The following is a 17,813-nucleotide window of genomic DNA, read 5'->3' as shown; positions in this document are numbered from 1 at the left end:
ACCACCAAGTGCTTTGATTTTGTTGCATATACATTTCTTGTCAACTCCTGATAATAAAATGATAGTCTGAAGCTTACTGTCTATCTTGCATATACAATTACAACTATTTTATTGTAATTTGATAATTTAAGGTAAAACCCGAATCTTGATTTTAAAGTGTTTATACATTAGACAGAGATGAAAACAAGTTGGTAATTTATTTAGTCAGCTCTTAGAGTTTGCCTCTACTTAAGTATTTATTGCTTTCTAAAAGTGTATCACTTGTGCCATAAATCACACGTCAATGCATCAGTGCAAGTAGATAAGAATTTATTAAATTAGTTAATGGGTCTATTAAAGGAACATATGTTTTGTTTTAACCAGGGAAAGATTTATACACCAGCAGAGTTGTTTTCATTCATGTTTTTCACTCCTTCATGCATGCAAAAACTCAGCCAACAAATATTGAATGCCTACTGTGTACAAGGCATCATGTTTGGAGCTGGATATATCCATTAGGGAATAAAACAGATGTTCTTCCAGCCCCCATGGAGCTTGCAAGAATACATTACAAACAAGAGAGAAAATAAGATAATAAGCAAGTGATTATATAAATGTGATTTTCGAAAAATGTGTAATTTCAAAAAAGAACAGTAATAGAAGCTAGTGACAGGGGTATATTTTTTGTATCTATGTGTATGTTGATGCCTCAGTACTTGGAGAAGGTGATCACAGATTCTCTGAGGTTTTGCAGTTTAAGCTGAGGAATGATCTGGGAGCAGAAAATGGCAACATATAGAAGGAGATAGCTATAAATAAATAAAGAAATAGGAAAAATACAGAAATAGAGACAGATGATGGTTTCAAGAAGATAGTGAATACTTCAAAGGCCCCAAAAGAAATAAGTATGCAAAAAAGGTAAGGATAAGAATTTGTACATTGTATTGTTATTTAGCTGATATGTACATGATATTAAAATAGCAATAAGTAGCAGAATAACCATGTACAGTGAAGAAATCAGGTTATTCTGAGATTCTGTGGGCAGAGAATACATCATACAGCAGTAATGGTCATCATTCTGAATGCAGAATGAAGAAAAATATAAAGTAAAACTCCAGTGAAGGCTAATGTAAAACAAAATCATGAAATAAAAATGACATAGATAAGTATTACTTGGAAAAAGGTGGTCTGATAGAAAAAATTAAGCAGCAAATCAATAGATTAAAAATTAAGATTGTATTTGCAAAATTAAAAAGTACAGACTAATGTGTGTGGTGTTATTTTAGGGAAGCACATCCATGGAATTCCCTGTTGAGGATTTGGCAAGCCTGTTGCATAAATATGTAGGCTACTTGGACAGATTCCAAATGACACAACTAAAATGATGAAAGGAATGGCTTACAAGGACAGATTAAAGGAAAAATATGTACAACTTTAGCATCTCAGAAACTAAAGAAGAAACATTATGGTTTACAAATATTTGAAACATGTAAATTGAGGAAAAAGAATTCTTTGTGTACAAGGTTGCATAATTACGAGCATATTAAAAAGGAAAAAAAACCCCACAAAACTTCCCCTAGTGATAATGTTGTTTTCCAGTAAGAACCATTTGGACAAATAATCCAAGATGGGCAAGGATTAAGGCCACCGAGCAGATATAGACATTCCCAGTAACCTAAACTCTGCAGACCTCAAAATACATAGAGGCCTATCTGAATAGGACAAAGTAGGACATCTTCCCATTACCCAGCTATGCTTTAAATTTAGAAGGGATCTTTCCTCGGATTTAAGGCTTTTCTCTGCAATTGTGCTAAAGTGAAAAGAGTCCTGGACTTGGGTCTACAAAACCTAGTTTTGAGTGTTTATCACTGGGAATAGAATTATTCTGTCTATAGCTTCATCTGTCAATGGGGATAATAATAATCCACTAGGTTTTTGTGAGGTTTAAAAGAGCTGTTGCATATGAAAACATATTTTATGTGCTTGAAAGCATAGCTCTTAGTGAATATATCAATTATCATAATGAGCTCAATGTGTCAAAAGGTGTAGGATGAAGACTGCCAAAGTGCATGATGCCTGGGACTAGGCTATTACATCTGTCTTCCTGCTCTAGAGAAAATCAGCTCTCCTCTGAGTTACTGTCTACCCTGCAGCTCTCTTAATTGGTTACCGTTTTCTCTCCCATAGCTTATAGAGATGTGGCAGGAGTCCCTCTTTTTCCTCAGTGCAACTTCCTGAATATTCTCTCCTTCCGCTCAAAAAAAAAAAAACAACAGCAAAAAAACCCTACCCAGTTTTAATTTCATGCCATAGATCTCTATTCCCCAATACTACCCCCCTATTATACTTATTTCTTCATCTCTGTACCTCTCTCACTCCTTAAAGATTTCTGTTCCTGGTTCACTATCATTCGCTCCAACATTTCTCTTGGTATAATTTTTTGGGGAATTTCAATACCCACATAAATATTTTTTCCATGTGTTTTGACTCACCCTTTCCAATGATCTTGTCTTCTACCCTCCTTCAACCATAACTTACTCCCAAATTTATAATTATCAGTATCTGTAATTATAGTCTAATTACCGCAATGCCCTCATCACCTTACTCCTCATACCATCACTTTCTTTCTTGCTCATTCCCTTTTGGACCCACAACTCATCCTTTCAAATTCACCAGGGTTTCCAGTGGATCCTATTACTTCTTGACAGAACTCCAGTTTTCTCATGGCCAATGAGGGGAAAGGGACGTTGGAAATTACCTTAGTTTGAGATTTAAAGAAGCAAAAATAATGAAAGCACGTGGGCTGAAAAATTCAAAAATGGTTGAATACATCTTGAAATGGATAACCACAAAGACCAGGTTGGTAAAGAAGAGAGATAAGAAGAACTGAAAATTAGAGCAATGACAAGAGTGGGTTTACTGGGAATGAAGGGCAAGGAGAGGTAGAAAGACAGAAAATTCTGGCAAGAAATGGGAAGTCTGAGAAATTTAAAGTACTAGTAAATGAGCAAATCATGCGATGAGAAAGTCTAATGAACAGCATTGCCAGTAGGTACCTAAGAATGGAGCTGGGAATCATTTGTGTTGGGAACTTCCAGGAAGTTTAACACCAGAATATTAAAAGGGTCACAAGTTTTTAAGGGAACAAATAATAGAGAAGAAACAAGGTTCTGAAGCCTTTGAGGAAGTTCAGGATGTTGTGATGGTTAGTAATTGGCTCCAGAGAGGAAAGGAGATGTTATAGGCTGATGGCAGGAAAGTGTGAATGTTGTACTAAGAGGCAGTTAGAATAGTTTCCGAAAAAGCAAGTAGTACACCAACTCCTTCTTCTCATCTTGTGGGTCCAAGAACTGAGAAAAAAGCACCAACTATAACTACCTAAAGCAAAGTGGTATAGCAGAAAAGAGTAAAAGATAAGCTGGAATCACAGTCAAGTTCAAACTCTGTCACTGGTTGCTTGAATTATAGGACATGTTGAATTATAATTGATGTGACTTTTTCAAACCTCAGGTTCCTTATCTGTTAAATGAGATTAAGAATGCCTTTTCTGCTTATGTTTCCTAGAAGAGACATGGGAAATGCTGAAGAAATTTTAACTATTGTTTTTATTATTATTATTTTAGGAATAAATATAATACAGCATGTAGAGGTCCATTTCAACTATAAAATACCATACAGATGTACAGAAGAAGATATTAACAAGGTGATCTCATATGATGGAATTTTCATTATTTTGTAAAATACTTAATGTTAATCCAATTCTAGTTTTAAAAAATAAATATCTTGGTTAAATAACTCTTAAAAGAATCCAGAAGATATAATTTTCTAGCTGATATGGTTTGAGACCATTTGGTGCTTTTGTTTGGCTCCAATTTCTTAATGGGGTTACACAGAAATAAAATTAAATGAGGATGGAATGTAAAGCAAATAAAATACCTTCATTAAACTAGCAGAAATAAAAACCTAGTTAACCTTTAAAATCACTATGTCCTACATTATGTATCTGTTAACCTTTAAAATCACTTTTTCCTACATAACGTATCTGAAAATTATGAAGTATACTCTTACATATCATATTGAATAACAGTGAAGCAATGGAATCCTAGAAAGCCAAAATAAATTATAAAAATCATGTTGAAATAAAATTGAATGGCAAGGTTTTGAATCACTTCCCAAGTACTCCTCTTCTTTTTCCTGTCTTCACTATTCATACTAGTGATGCATTTTTCTGAAAGACACATTAACTCTTTCTGACCAAACAGAGCATACTCCACTCTTTATTTCTGAATGTGAAAAGATGTATTGACACTTTACCAAATTAAATTTGAAAATTTTAAAAATTTTGTCCCAAGAAAATAAATATAATTTACCCCTTCCAAAATATCTACTTGTTAAATAGAAATTGGATATGATGTGTGTATTTTACAAATAAGAAAATCATTTAACAAAATATGTCCATGACATACAGGATGTGTCACTCACTGAAATACAGCATAGTTCAGTAGTTAAGAGAGCAGGCTCTAGATTTAAACTGGATCCTATTTCTAACAAGCTACTTAGTAGATTATTTATTTGGGAGATTACTTAACCTCTCTGTATCTCTTTTCTCATTCATATGTAAATAATAATAGTACCTGCCTCATAGAATCATAGTGAGAATCAAAGATGGTACTTAGAACAGGGGAACACATAACATGCACTAAATAAATACTATACTTACTAACTATACTTAAGAAAGACATCCTAATGAATGCTCCTTGTTAAGTTATCTAGCAAGATGCTTAAATAGACATGGTGGCACTCCCCAAATAAAGAGAAGAAAGGAAAAAACAAACTGATGTCTGAAAAATTATTGTTTCTAGATCAAAATTAAAGTTAGCTGGAAATGTTAGAACCTTGTATCTAACAAAGAAATTGATCACTCAGAGGTAGTTTTTCTTTTAACTGAAGATGCACAGCAAACACAGCACTTCTTGTCATGCCTGCATGTTAATATTATGTGTTTAGCAATGCTCTTGCAGGAGTATTGAGAAATATTTTCAAAGTAGTTCACTCTATAACATATATTGTAAAAAAAAAAAAAGTTAATATAACAAGGTGAGAAACAAAGCTTTTAAATTTCCTGGGACTACTTTGGACTTATCTTTTATAACATACTGCTGTTTAAAATACGTGGGTATCTCTCACAGAACACTGACGGGGGTGGGGGCGGGGAGTGGATAGCTCCATTCATTTGGATATATATTGAGTGTTTCGGTTTTGTTGTTGCTGTTGCATAGTTGTGTTGTTTGTTTTGCCTTGCACTGCTCTAAGCCCTGGCTCTGTAGGAAGTACAACATATGACACAAGAATTTATAAATAAATATGAAAGCATTTTGAATGGTAATTTGCATTTTGTTTGCCTATAGACAATTTCAAAATGGTGTTGACAATACAAAAGTTAAACTATAGAAAGAAAAAAGATGAATAAACAAACAGGAAAAAGTGTGTGGATAAAATTAGAGTTCAATTAGCATTTGGAGCCAAACATGTGAGGGGAGAAGGGTATCGGAGATGTAAGCAAAGATAAGACTGATGCCTATAATTGGGAGACTGCTCTATGCTACTGGGAGGGATTCACCAATTTATTTCAAATAAGAATATTCTCCAATGTTCCCACTTGACTGTCCCAGTCTTTTCTGCCCAAGGGTCATGAGCCCGTTTGACCTGGGCTGTCTTCATATGATCTCCAGTAGCAGTAAAAAGTAAATGGTCATCCTGACCTCAGTACAAGAAGAGACTTAAGAGGAATATTGTGCATTCCCAAAATAAATGTCTTCATCAAATACCAAGCATAAAAAAGAATGCATGGTGTCCTAACCCATTCAGAGACCGCTTTCAATCATGCACAAAATCATTTAACAAAAAGAGATGAAAACCTTGGCCTCCGTCTGTGGGCTGTTATTACTATATTAAATTAGTTTTAAAGAGACTGATCAGTTTGATACAGACCTGTTTTAGAAAACAGAAAAAAGTAAAGCTTAGATCTAGAGTCAATTTTCTTTCTCCATAGTAACAATCACATTCAAAAGTGCTTTAGTACTCAAAAAGCCTTCACTTAAATTCTTGAACTTAAATCCTCCATTCTACTTCATGCACTATTAAATCTTCTGTTGAACAAATCCTACCCAGCTTCTATCAGCATAATAATGCATATTTTAAAAGAAAATAGTAGTACCTTTTCTTCTAAAATATTACCAAATAATTGCAGGGCATCTTATCTGCATTCTGAGATCTATTTCTTTTCTACAAAATTGAGTCCTCTGTTTTGTAATTTGTACCTTCATTTATTACTTTAGGAGGAAAATCAATAAAAAATGTATAAAAACATATTATCTGAAATGATGGGAAAATAAAATTTCAAACAAGCACATTCTTCAGATATGTCTCTTTCACCTTTAAACAGGTTTTTCAAGCTTAAACATTTTGGACAAAATCTCTTCAATAATGCACATATTTCACTGCCTTTGTATCCCCTAAATGTTGAACATATTGCAGTGAGTCTTTGTCTAGGATGCAAGATCAATACTGGTATCAAATACAAGCATATTCTCTCACAGGGTAACGCCTTTTGGCCTTTAAACATAGCCCCTCTCCCACCCCAAATAAATGTTTTTTTCTAGTTTTTTACACTGTAAGGTAGCTCTGCTTTTACATATACTTTTTCAATCTCCTCTTTGTCTAACAGCTGCCAGGTTTTATTGCTCTGATTAAGTCTGACCTATTACCTCATATGTCTTTAATTTTTTGAATTCAGTTTATAGAGAGCCCAGGAACTTAAAAACCAAGAGAAATAGACTTTTCTATATGATTTAAGGCCGAAATGCATTATCTATTTTAGGTGGTCAGGAGTTTTTGATGTTTTCTCCTAGGTTCTCAGCTCTGTGCTACAGGCAAAGCAAGATACTTCTCTACAAGTGGGGTGGATGTAAGTTATTGCCCAGTTGATAGTTTTAGGCAGGATACTGTGATCATATCAAGATGTAAAATCCTGAGTTGCTCCATAATTCAGATCCTAATTTATTTCTGTTTATGTTTTAAACCTCAGGATTTAGTAGTAGAGGCTTTAGATTGTCATTTTTTTTTTTTCCTCACAGAAAGCAAATTGCAAATGCCACAGTGTTTTGGAGATTTGCAACCTTTTAATAATGATGACAGCATTTTATAGTGGATGCTGTGCCCTAGTTGCTATCCAGCAAGGAAATGTTGGGAGGGGGGTTATTTAAGGAGGACTCTGACACAGAAAGGATACCACTGGAGACAGACTGCTTGACATGATATCAGCGACTTTATAAAAAACAGAGAGAACGTGTAGAAATGGTGTAACGGTGAATCTGTAACACTGTTTTAAGGGCTATATCAGCAAATGCTAGAACTAACTTTTGAGGAATGGTTCTCAGTTAAGGATCAATTAGAAACAAATAATGTCAAGTCACTGAAAGCTATTGAAACACAATAGGCACGTATATAAGGAAAAATAACTGGCTTAAATGGGTAATGACAAAACTTTATCATGTCATTTAGTCTCTTTTGGCCAGTGACTTAAGTTAGAAACTTACAAGTTTTAGGAACCATACACTTTACCACTGTGACAGAAAAGGATAAGCTGTAATCTCTTCCAGTACTGTAGATCTCTACATGTAAATAGTTGAATATACATCCACGTAAATCAATATAACAAGTACTTACTTCTATGTATAAAATTTACAGCTGGTATGGAGAGCAAGCTTAAAAGTATGCCAAACATTTCAGTAATAACTGTTTTACTACAAGCTCCTCATAGCTCTATGTGCATTTCCTTGGAAGTTACTCAGGAACCCCCTGAGAAATAATGGCTCAACCCAGACATATAGTTATTTGTGTGTGGCAGTTAGAGCAACTCTGCTTCCAAGTTAAAATCCTGTGGTACAAGCAGCACGTCCTTACAACTCACCCTCCCTCTCTTTCTCAGGGGAGCACTGAAAACTTTAATAATATCAGTTTCACAGAGAGTAGAAAGTCACTTTATGTGGATTTGCAGATTAACATTTACTACTTTACTTCCCCCGCCCGCCACCCAACATCTTTCCTTTAAAAGATCTCCATTGATTATCCTGACACCTGCTGGCAAGGGCATAGTCGATGATCCTAGTCTACTTTTCCCTTCAACAATTCCCCCAAAGCAAAGACTGTTTAGAGGTATTTTCAGTAACAATTAAGTGGTAATTCATTCAGTGTAAGTATTTATAGTACTTAATTTTTAGCATTATCACACAACCATGAGAAAATTTTCAATAATCCATTTCACATAGCCAACAACTTAAGTCTTTATATATAACTACATGTTTGCTTTGATTAACCAAAAGATATTGTAATCATTATATGGGCTGTGATTTAAAAAAACAAAAACAAAAGCATGCTAGACATCTTCCTTAAAAGACAGGTAAGAATTAAGTAATAGGAACGGCTTGGCTTTGGTTTTCTACTATTTTTTTTTTCATCATAATAACATCAGTTTGCAAACTACTTAGGAAATAAACTCAAACTCATATAAACTCATAGGAGTAAACTGATTAGCCTGAGAGAAGCCATACCATTAATTACATATTTGCAAAATTTGCTGTTTGTTTCCCAGTACCCAAGTGTTCTGATTTATTCTGATTTGAACTGAGTTCTGAAACCCACACTGTTTTTCATGGGTTTATTTGGCAAGGAATATAATGAACCTACTACATCATAAATTATACTCAAATCTATTGGCGCCTGCAAGTATGTTCAGTAAACAACAAATACAGGCCATCCCATTATTCAAAACCCTTCAAAAGATGAAAAGTTTTAAAAAGAAATTACCTAATTAAAATTTTTATCTTAATATCAGTGAAATTAAGAGTGTGGACTACTAATTTAGAGTCTAAAAACTGTCAGACTTAGACTTTGTAATGGTTTTGAGCAACCAAGCTTTTTTAGTCTAGTCATGTATATGGTATCCTCATTTTGTGGGAAGGAAAAATCGTATGTATCTAACAAGAAAGGAAAATTTTATGAAAATATTTATTAAAAATACCCTACATCCTGAATACATGTTTTATATAAACACTGATCTTAAGATATTTGAGAAAAATACAAGAGAGTTTTAATTTAGAGAAGAGTTCAGAAGTAAAATACATTTGCCTGGTTTTGAAGATCTTTGTAAATTCAAGACTGCAGAGGGGAGAACAGACCATTTCAATTTTTGTAACCCTTAATTTGTATTATTATAAATGTTTTCCCCAAACAATATAAATTTAAAACAAAAATACATTTCAATTCTAAGAAAATATTTCAAAAATAATTAGAAAAAACTTTTTTAGGACCAGAAGGGAAAAAATGTGTTTTGTATCATAACAGTGGTCAGGGCTTTCTTTGCATTAGTGTCAAACTGTACCAGCAGGATATTTTATCTTCAATTACTTATTATTTTTAATTCAGTATTTCCAAATTATTTTTTTAATGTTTCACCTGGAATCTGCAGCTGGCATTGATTTTTAAAGTATAAAATTAATGATCATGTAAATCAAGTAATGAAGACACAAATGTGTAATAATTTTTTTTAAAGTACAGTAGCCTGTCATTTCAGCATCAATATTGCTATACTAATCATAGAAGCATGGGTGTTTTTACCTCGAGTGAGACTGTTCAGGTACTAACTGATCCCCATATAGAATTAACTAAAAATCGCCATTGATTAAAAAAGGAAATGTGAATGCCAATGATTCATAGTATTTAGGACATGTCTAGACATTTTTAAACAGTGCCATTTGCTTAAAGACTTCAGACACAAACTGCAAGCACAGGGACAGATTGCATAAGATGTCACGTGCTTGCTGCAACTGTATGCATGTAATTGGATTTTTTAGAGCAACCCATAACAATGAATAATTTAAGAGTTAATGAAATATTCAATCTGACTGATCCACTGGTTTAATTTTAAAATAAAAACGACTAAGAAAAGGAATTACATGTCCTTATCAAATCCCAGTCATTAATATGCATAAATTGCAACCCACACGGGGAAACACCAATTTATAAAACGTATACATTAGACAAATGATATCTGGGGAGGTGGGGTGGGAGAGGTGCAAGGTAAATTCTCATCGTTAACACTGGCCTCAGTAAGTTTGCTCAAAGTTTAATTGTTTGGAGATGTCACGCAAGCTGTACTCTGCCTTTCTGCAGAGCTGAGGGAGAATAAATTAGAAAGGTGCAAGTTTAACAAAAAGAGCTCGTGGAAAATGGTCCATTTCTTTCCTATCCCTCTCCTCACAGGCCGTCTGGACAAAAAGAGAAATCTACGGAAGAATGTGGAGTACACACTGCCCAGCATTGTCTAGGAGACGGAAAGAGAGCCCAGGCAACACACCAAGAGTAAGCTGTGTCCTGGGCGTGTGTATCTTTGGACAGCAGAGCTTCCGGCTGCAGCGAGACGGGACTCACCGCGCCCGAGGGCTCCAGCAACCAGACCTAGGGAGGCTAGCGCGGCACACAGGTTAGATATACTTTCTCCTCCTCCACCTGCGCCGCCCTCCGCCTAGGTGCCAGGAGTGATGATGGAGGCGATGGTGTCAAGGAGTAGGTGCCTGTGAGTGGGTGAGTGTGTGTTTTCGGTTTGGGGTGGGAACGGAGGCGGAGAAAGGAGGAGGGGAGGGGAATGCCTGCCGTTCTCCCTCTCCTTTCCTGCTGAGGGATCAAAGTGCAGAAGGAATCCAGACGGGAAATGAAAGAAAGGAGAAATATCGGTAGTGGAAGCACTGTCTTTTTCGTATAGCTGGGGCAGTCCGCAGTGCAACTACAGAGCCATTACCATTCCTTAACCTTCAGTGGAGTGGCTGGCTGCCTGTCTGATAACTGGAAGGGCACATAGTAAACGCGGGCGAGGCACACACCTACTCGCAGGGGGAAACAGCCACATTCTGGGGGAGGGAGGGAGGCCGAGGAAAGGTGCGGCCTGGATAGCTACTGATAGGGCACCGAGGGCATCTGGCCAGGAACACCCGGCTTCTTAGGCAAATAGTAGCCCAAGAGTTCACAATTTTCCTGTGAAACAAATAGACGGATGGGTGCGTGGATGAATGGTGTAGAATATTCATTCAGCGTCTAATCTCAAATGGATTTGAGTCAATGCATTTTTTAATCCAGCCACATTTTTTAAGAGGCATAGCATTTTAAACCCTGTAGTGCACTCAGCTCTCCACTTGAAGCAGCCTGCGGAGGGTTTCATTACCCACTGAACGCATAGAAGGAGCCGCCTGTATATGTGGGCGCAGAAGGGACTCGGGTCCGGCTCGAGCAACCTACCCAGAGTCCCTGCAGCTCCCCCTGCCCTTTCCAGGCGCCAACTTCAACGCCAACGCGAGCTTAGATGGAACCAAGACCAAGGCTTGTATTGACAGGCCATCCTTCCCAGGGACATGGAAGCCAACTACGCAACTCAGCAGGAGACTCTTCAAAGTCCTGTGTTTTGGGGTTTTTTTTTTTTTTAACAGACTGGTTTATTTCATGCAATTCATGAAAACCACCGCCAGACCACCTCTTACAACTTTTCCGCTCTTGGGCGGGGGCGCCAGGGTTGTCTCGCAACGCAAGATTCCCTATTACCAAGAGTTAGGCTCCTACCAGGAGGGTATGCTGAGCAAAGCTTGAGGCCCTTTGGGCTACAGGAAGGGCGGGTTCCTGGGTTTTTTCTGCTATTGGTGCTGCGCCTCCAGGATGGGGAGATGGGAGAAAGCCAAACTGACTTATCAGACCCGTCTCCACCGCACCCATCGCCCAAACTCCCAGCACCGGGTTCGGATTTGCAAACTGCTTGGCGTGGGCCGGGCACCAGACCACAGCACCCTGGAGGCGGACAGCCCTAAGGCACTCTTCCCCTTTCCACTCCTCCACTCCCGGGGCACGCTCGCTTCCCTCGCTCCCCAGCAAAAGCCCCGTCTGGAGCCGGGAGCCGGCATCACCCACACTGCCCAGGGAGGGTTCGCGTGGCTACCCGGGGGCCAAGTAAGCCGAGAAAGATCTGTTTTCCCTCCCGCCTCCCCTGCATCCCCGTCCTTCCTCGATCTCATCTGGGTACCCCACACCCTCTTCCCGGCTCAGCCCCGCATACTCCTCTCTGACTTTGCGAGCACTTTTCCTGGGCACGCAGGGCAGGGCGCAGCCTCCTCGGTGCCGCCCACGGCGCTCGCCACCCCGGGAGCGCCCGGGGTACCTCCTCCAGCCCCCTGCGCAGCGTTTCCCAGGGGACTCTCTGCCTGTCCCGCAACCGGCGCCCGGGGCCGTCGCCTCACCTTTGCAGAACTGAGGGACACCAAGGCTGAGCCCAACCAGGAGCCAAGCAGCCACCGAGCGCTTCATGATCCGTCTCTCGGACGTGACCCCGCTGGTCAGGGGTCCTAGTGGAGGGTAGTGTCGCTGAGGCTGCACCGCAGGGCAGCGGCAGACCCCGCCCCGACAGAGGATTCAAGAAGATGTCTTTTTCCTGCAGCGTCTCCTTAAACAAATTCTTGGAGAGAGCAAGAAAGAGTGGCGACCAAAGAGAGGAATCTTTCTTCCCCTTTTGCCTGCGCTCCGGGGCGCTGGGAGGTGGGCGAGCTCCGGGGAGTCGCCAGCGGGCTCAGCCTCCTCTGCGGGTGGGTCCCAGACGAGGCGCGGCGGGCGGGGCCGGGCGCCGGCGGCGGCTCGGGGTCACCCGCGCTGGCGGACCCGCAGACTGTGTGCTCTGCTCGCGCCGCCGCGGCCGGCTGAGGGGCTTCTGACTTAAGAGAACAATGAAGCGTGAGCGGGCGGGGAGCGAGAGAGCGAGCCGAGAGCGCACTGTGTACAAACAGAGGCGGCGTGCGTGTGAGCTTGAGCCTCGCAGGCGCCCGCCCGCCCCGCGCGCCCCTCCTTCCTATTCCCTCCAGCAGCCTCCCCCTCTTTCTCCCCGCCACCACTACCCCCCAGAGGTGGCTCCTTCTGCTGGAAGAGAAAAGGGAGACAACTGCAGCCACACCCTGGCACCTGCCACCACCTCTGAAGTTCCTACAGTGCCTGTACCTTCTGCACACACGCCAGAGACTCCGGGGTTAAGGGAAGCAACCCTTGGTGTCTGAGATTCTCTTGGTTTCCAGCACTGACTTTATAATTAACCACGTCAAGGAATCCCCTGAAGTCCCGTTCTCTGCATAGCCAGAAAAAGAAGTTAAGAGATTTTGAAAAGTGGCTCTTGGGGCACAAAGCTGCCCGAGAGACAGAACGCTGCAAAGTGAATTGTCCCGGATTCCAGGAAATGCAACCTGGTCAGCAGCCGGCCTCTAATCAGCTAAGACAGGGCTGCTCTGCTGCTGTTCTGGCCGCACTTTGGTTGGCTCTAGGGTTGGGGAGAGAGCCCTGTGGGCTCCTCTGTCCACCGGGGCAAAAAGGTGAAGGCACAGGGCAAGCCAGTGGGAGGCATACATCTCCTCAAGGAGGACATCTGTTTCAGATGAGAAATAGCGGGGCGAGTTTGGGGACCGTGCAAGAAAATAAAAGGCAAAGACAGATTCTTGAAGCATCACCATGGTAGATCAAATTTCGCTGCTACCCACCAAAAGCAATATAAATTGACTGGCTTTTGCAGTCAAAGTGGCTGAACCAAACTACAGCCCATGGCTTACAATAGTGTTTTCTCCTCTGTTTTCCATTTAAAATATTTGCTTAGGGTACGTGGATTCAGCTCTGGCAGTTGCAGGTACCAAAATAAAAACAGCCTTTTTTTTTTTTTTTCCTTCTAGAGAGGGAGGTAGGGAGAGAGACAGAAACACCAACAAAGAAACATTCTTGAAGGCAAAGATTTGAAAGGAGAATGTACTAAGAAAAAGATAGCAGAGGACAATTGGTCACGCAATTCATCTCCTTTTGCCTCCTTGACTCCTTTAAACTTCAATTTCTACCTTCCTTTGGAATTTGAAGTGAGAGCAAGGATGTAAGGCTGATGGAAAAATAACTGCATACTGCCACCGAGAAGTTAAGGTACCGCTGGCAAACAAACAAAAAAACAAGAGCAACAGCAAAAATTATTTGAAAACAAGGTTTGTTCAGATCTCATGTTTGGTGGGGGTACAAGAACATTTTTAAAAAAATGATTTTGCTAAGGGAAAGAGGAAGAATCATTTATTTACATTCTGTTTTCTTGCTTAAAGCCACAGATGTTAGTGTAACGTACCACTGTCCAGAGCTGCAGCAAAGCAGTTTTAAACAAGCAAATTCCAACTTTCTGTCACATCACTGTTACTTAATTTTAAAAGTATGCTTTTTATCAGTCATGTGGTGGCATGTCCATCATAAAGTATCTCTTTAACTTTTTGAAGTGTGATGTTTAATATTAGTTTTAAGGTATTATTTCTAAAACATAGTACTAAATCTCAAAAATGAACAGACACACACTACTATATATATGATAGGTAACCAACAAGGACCTATTGTATAGCTCAGGGAGGTCTACTCAATATTCTATGATAACTTATATGAGAAAAAGTCTAAAAAAGAATGAATATATGTATTTGTATGACTGTATCACTTTGCTGTACACCTGAAACTAACAAGACATTGTAAATCAACTATACTCCGAGAAAATTTAAATAAATAATAAAATAAAATCAGAAAACAATGACTGTGATGAGACATTAAAGAAAAAAAGTGTGCCAAGAGTTTTGTTTATTTTCCTATTTATTCCCTGTTTATTTCCACTTTTCTGGTAATATATGACCTCAGTAGGCATGTTAGAAAGTTAAATAATTTTTTTGGCAACAGTGTATGTTACTAAAATTTTCTTTCTTTTAGTTTAAGTTCTTAAAAAAAAAAAACTCCAGGAGAGCATAAAACTGCACTAAAATTCATATTCTATGACCAAATGCCTAGAATTGTGACTATAAAAGCCATTCTGTATTACCTGGTAGTCGACTTGTAAAATATGTTGCCAGTTTAATACCTCTACTTTAAGTCCCATTTCCAATCTAAATTTAATACATAATCTTAGATTCATACCTCCCTGTACATAGTTACCCCTTTTTCCCCACTTATTGATAATCATCATGTACTAATAAGCCTTTCATTTTGAAAATTCCAGGCACTTTACCTAATTTACAGTTATAGGACTCATTTCACTCTTACTAAACTCATATACAGCCTGTCCAGAAGTGGAATATAAGAAATGTTAAAGGACCACAAGAAATAGACATTTTATAAAAGGAAAAGAAAAAGGGCGAAATTCTGTTCAGAATTTTTACCTCACACAAAGTGCAAAAGGACCTTTACTAATCACATATGATCCAACCTACAGTATTATAGCTTCTCCAAATATATGCCTAGAGCATCAAAAATGAATCTATACATCACTTGAAGACAGCAGGTCCCAAAATATTTTCTGCAGTCTTACTTTCCCCAAGATGTTAATGGGGAAAAAAAAAGTTTCATAGTCAAATAATTTTGGGAAACATCGCCAGTCAAAGCAGCCTCTTAAAGATTCATGGTGAATGTTAGCATATTAAAAACTTTGAAAGGTCCTGTGATTAAGAAACTTTTTCAAAAGTGTTAATCCAGCATTTTACAAACTTTGTGGGTTTTTTTTTGTTTTTTTTTTACTAAGTTAAGCTTTTTCTCTGCACACCTGTTAACATATTGTATTTAGCGCTATAAAGAAAATAATTTGGTAAATGTTGTCTGAAAATAAAGCAGAATAAAGTATCAGCAAAACAAACAAAAAAGAGACTGTGGAAAGTTTACCGATTTTCAAGAACTATTCTTATTGACTCCTTGGTTAGATTCTGGAACAGAACATGTCTGAATTGGAATACTGTCTCTACCACTTTAACTCTTTTAACATAGGCAATTCAGTTAATCGCCAAGTCTCAATATTCTTATCTGTAAAATGGAGTTAGTAATAGTATCAAACTCATAGTGGTAAATTATTGTGGTTACAAAAGGTACTAGGCCAGTAGTGGGCACACGGTGGTGGTGATGGTGATGGTGATGGTGATGGTGATGGTGATGGTGATGGTGATGATGATGATGATGATGATGATGATGATGATAATGATGATGATAATGATGACAGAGACAATAATCACATACAGAATTCCAAAAGAATTTTCCTCAATAGCTGATTATCTCAATTTCCCATCCCCCACCCCCATTAAATTATCTGGAAAAAAATTTTTTAACTCATCTTTTAATTTGTCAATCAGCAAATAAATGTAGCATTTTGTATTCCTGTAATTAGTGAAAGATATTTATAAATAAACTAGATATAGGAAGCGTCTTAGATTATTTGATCAAATTACACTCAGTAATACTATTAATTTTAAAAATCATTTTGTGCTTAAAAACTTTATTTTGCATTTAGAAAACTCTATTTTCTTTAATATTCCAAATGCCTCTGAATTAAAATCTCAGCACTGTGGGCTCCAAAGCAGAAAACCCAGTCAAGCCCACCTAGACTTCTGACTTACAAAACTGTGGGCTAATAAATTGTTGCTTTAAACTGCTAAATTTGTGATAACTTGTTAAGCAGCAAGAGAAAAGTAGTACAGTAAGTCACTATCATCATCCCTTTTTTAGAGAGAAGGAATGTGGCACAGGTTGGTTAGGTAAATTGCCTATGGTCTCAAGTTAGTGTCAGTCTGAATCCAGAAACCACTTTACTCTACTGGTAAAAATCATGGAGGGTCAGCTCTATGCTAAGCACTAATGCATCTTTAAATATATTGCTTCAGTAAGTCATCCCAACAACATTTATGAATTAAATATTATTATTATTTCTATTTAACAGTTGAGGAAACCAAGGATCAAAACATGTAAGTAATTTGCCCAAGATTAAGGCAGCAATGAGGGATGGAGTCAGGAGCCATGATCTGAGCCCTGGTTTGATTCCAGGAGCAATTTTCATAAGCATTATGCTGTAGCATCTATTTAGTCAGGGGTCTAACTTATCTCATTCATTTATATTTTCAGTTTAAGTGGCTATAACTGTAACTGCCATTTTTTTAGTACAGTCTGCATTCTCTTTGACCTTGATTTATCATTTTAGAGTATACTTTGCTTGAGTGTAGAGTTCCAAGTACATTTTAAAATCCTCTAAAATATTTGCATAACTCATAACACTTTTTTTCATTGCTCTCCATAAACACCAAGCTAATTCTTTCCTCCAGTCCTCTGTTCATGCTGTTGCCCCAATCTGAAAGGACTTCTTACAAATTCTACTAGTTGAATTCCTGTCTGTCAGACCTCCCAAACTATTCCAGCACCACAGAACCACGATTTCTTAGAATTAGTACTTCTTATTTTTTTCTAGTTGTTTCATTGGTGCTAGCCTTATCTTTCCAAATAATTACAAACGGATCTTGCCATGAAGATAACTGCATTCCTTGGATATAGCTGAATGTTATGTTCTAAACTTCTTAAGTCTTTCCACTATGAACACTAAGGAAAATTCATTTTTAAAAGTACACATTTTATACCAAATTCAGAGTTCCCAGTATTTCCCTGCTTGATTCCCTGAGGGATGCTGTTTCCAGAACATATGCAGGGCCATTACACAGGGGTGAGCCTTTGCCTTCAGGGTCTGACCCTGGTAAGAGAAATTTCTGGTGCCTCTAATTACTTCCCTCCAGTTTCTTGCTCAACCCATTGAGCGACTTAGTTTTCAGCTCCCTAAAATATTTTTTCAATAACTAATACATGCACATAATAAAAGCTCAAATGTACAAGTGGTTGTACAGAGAAATAAAAGTTTCCTTCTTGATGACATTCCCTCCTTACATAGGGAT

The 17,813-nt window shown here is 38.4% G+C and overlaps 1 protein-coding gene across 2 annotated transcripts in view; it reads right to left on the bottom strand.

Annotated features, from left to right (window-relative positions):
• Positions 1-12,384, bottom strand: part of EDIL3 (EGF like repeats and discoidin domains 3) — a gene marked incomplete at both ends in the record, with an annotated part of 421,166 nt that extends 408,782 nt beyond the window's left edge. For both annotated transcript variants that reach the window (XM_082836360.1, XM_082836361.1), the window contains one exon: positions 12,318-12,384. In XM_082836360.1, the coding sequence (XP_082692486.1) occupies positions 12,318-12,384 (67 nt within the window). The remainder of the gene's footprint in view (positions 1-12,317) is intronic.
• Between the last annotated feature and the right edge of the window lie 5,429 nt (positions 12,385-17,813).

This window comes from Leucopleurus acutus, assembly GCF_964270905.1.
Source record: "Leucopleurus acutus genome assembly, chromosome: 3".
Lineage (NCBI taxonomy): Eukaryota > Metazoa > Chordata > Mammalia > Artiodactyla > Delphinidae > Leucopleurus > Leucopleurus acutus.
This window is presented reverse-complemented; position numbering and strand designations above follow the sequence as displayed.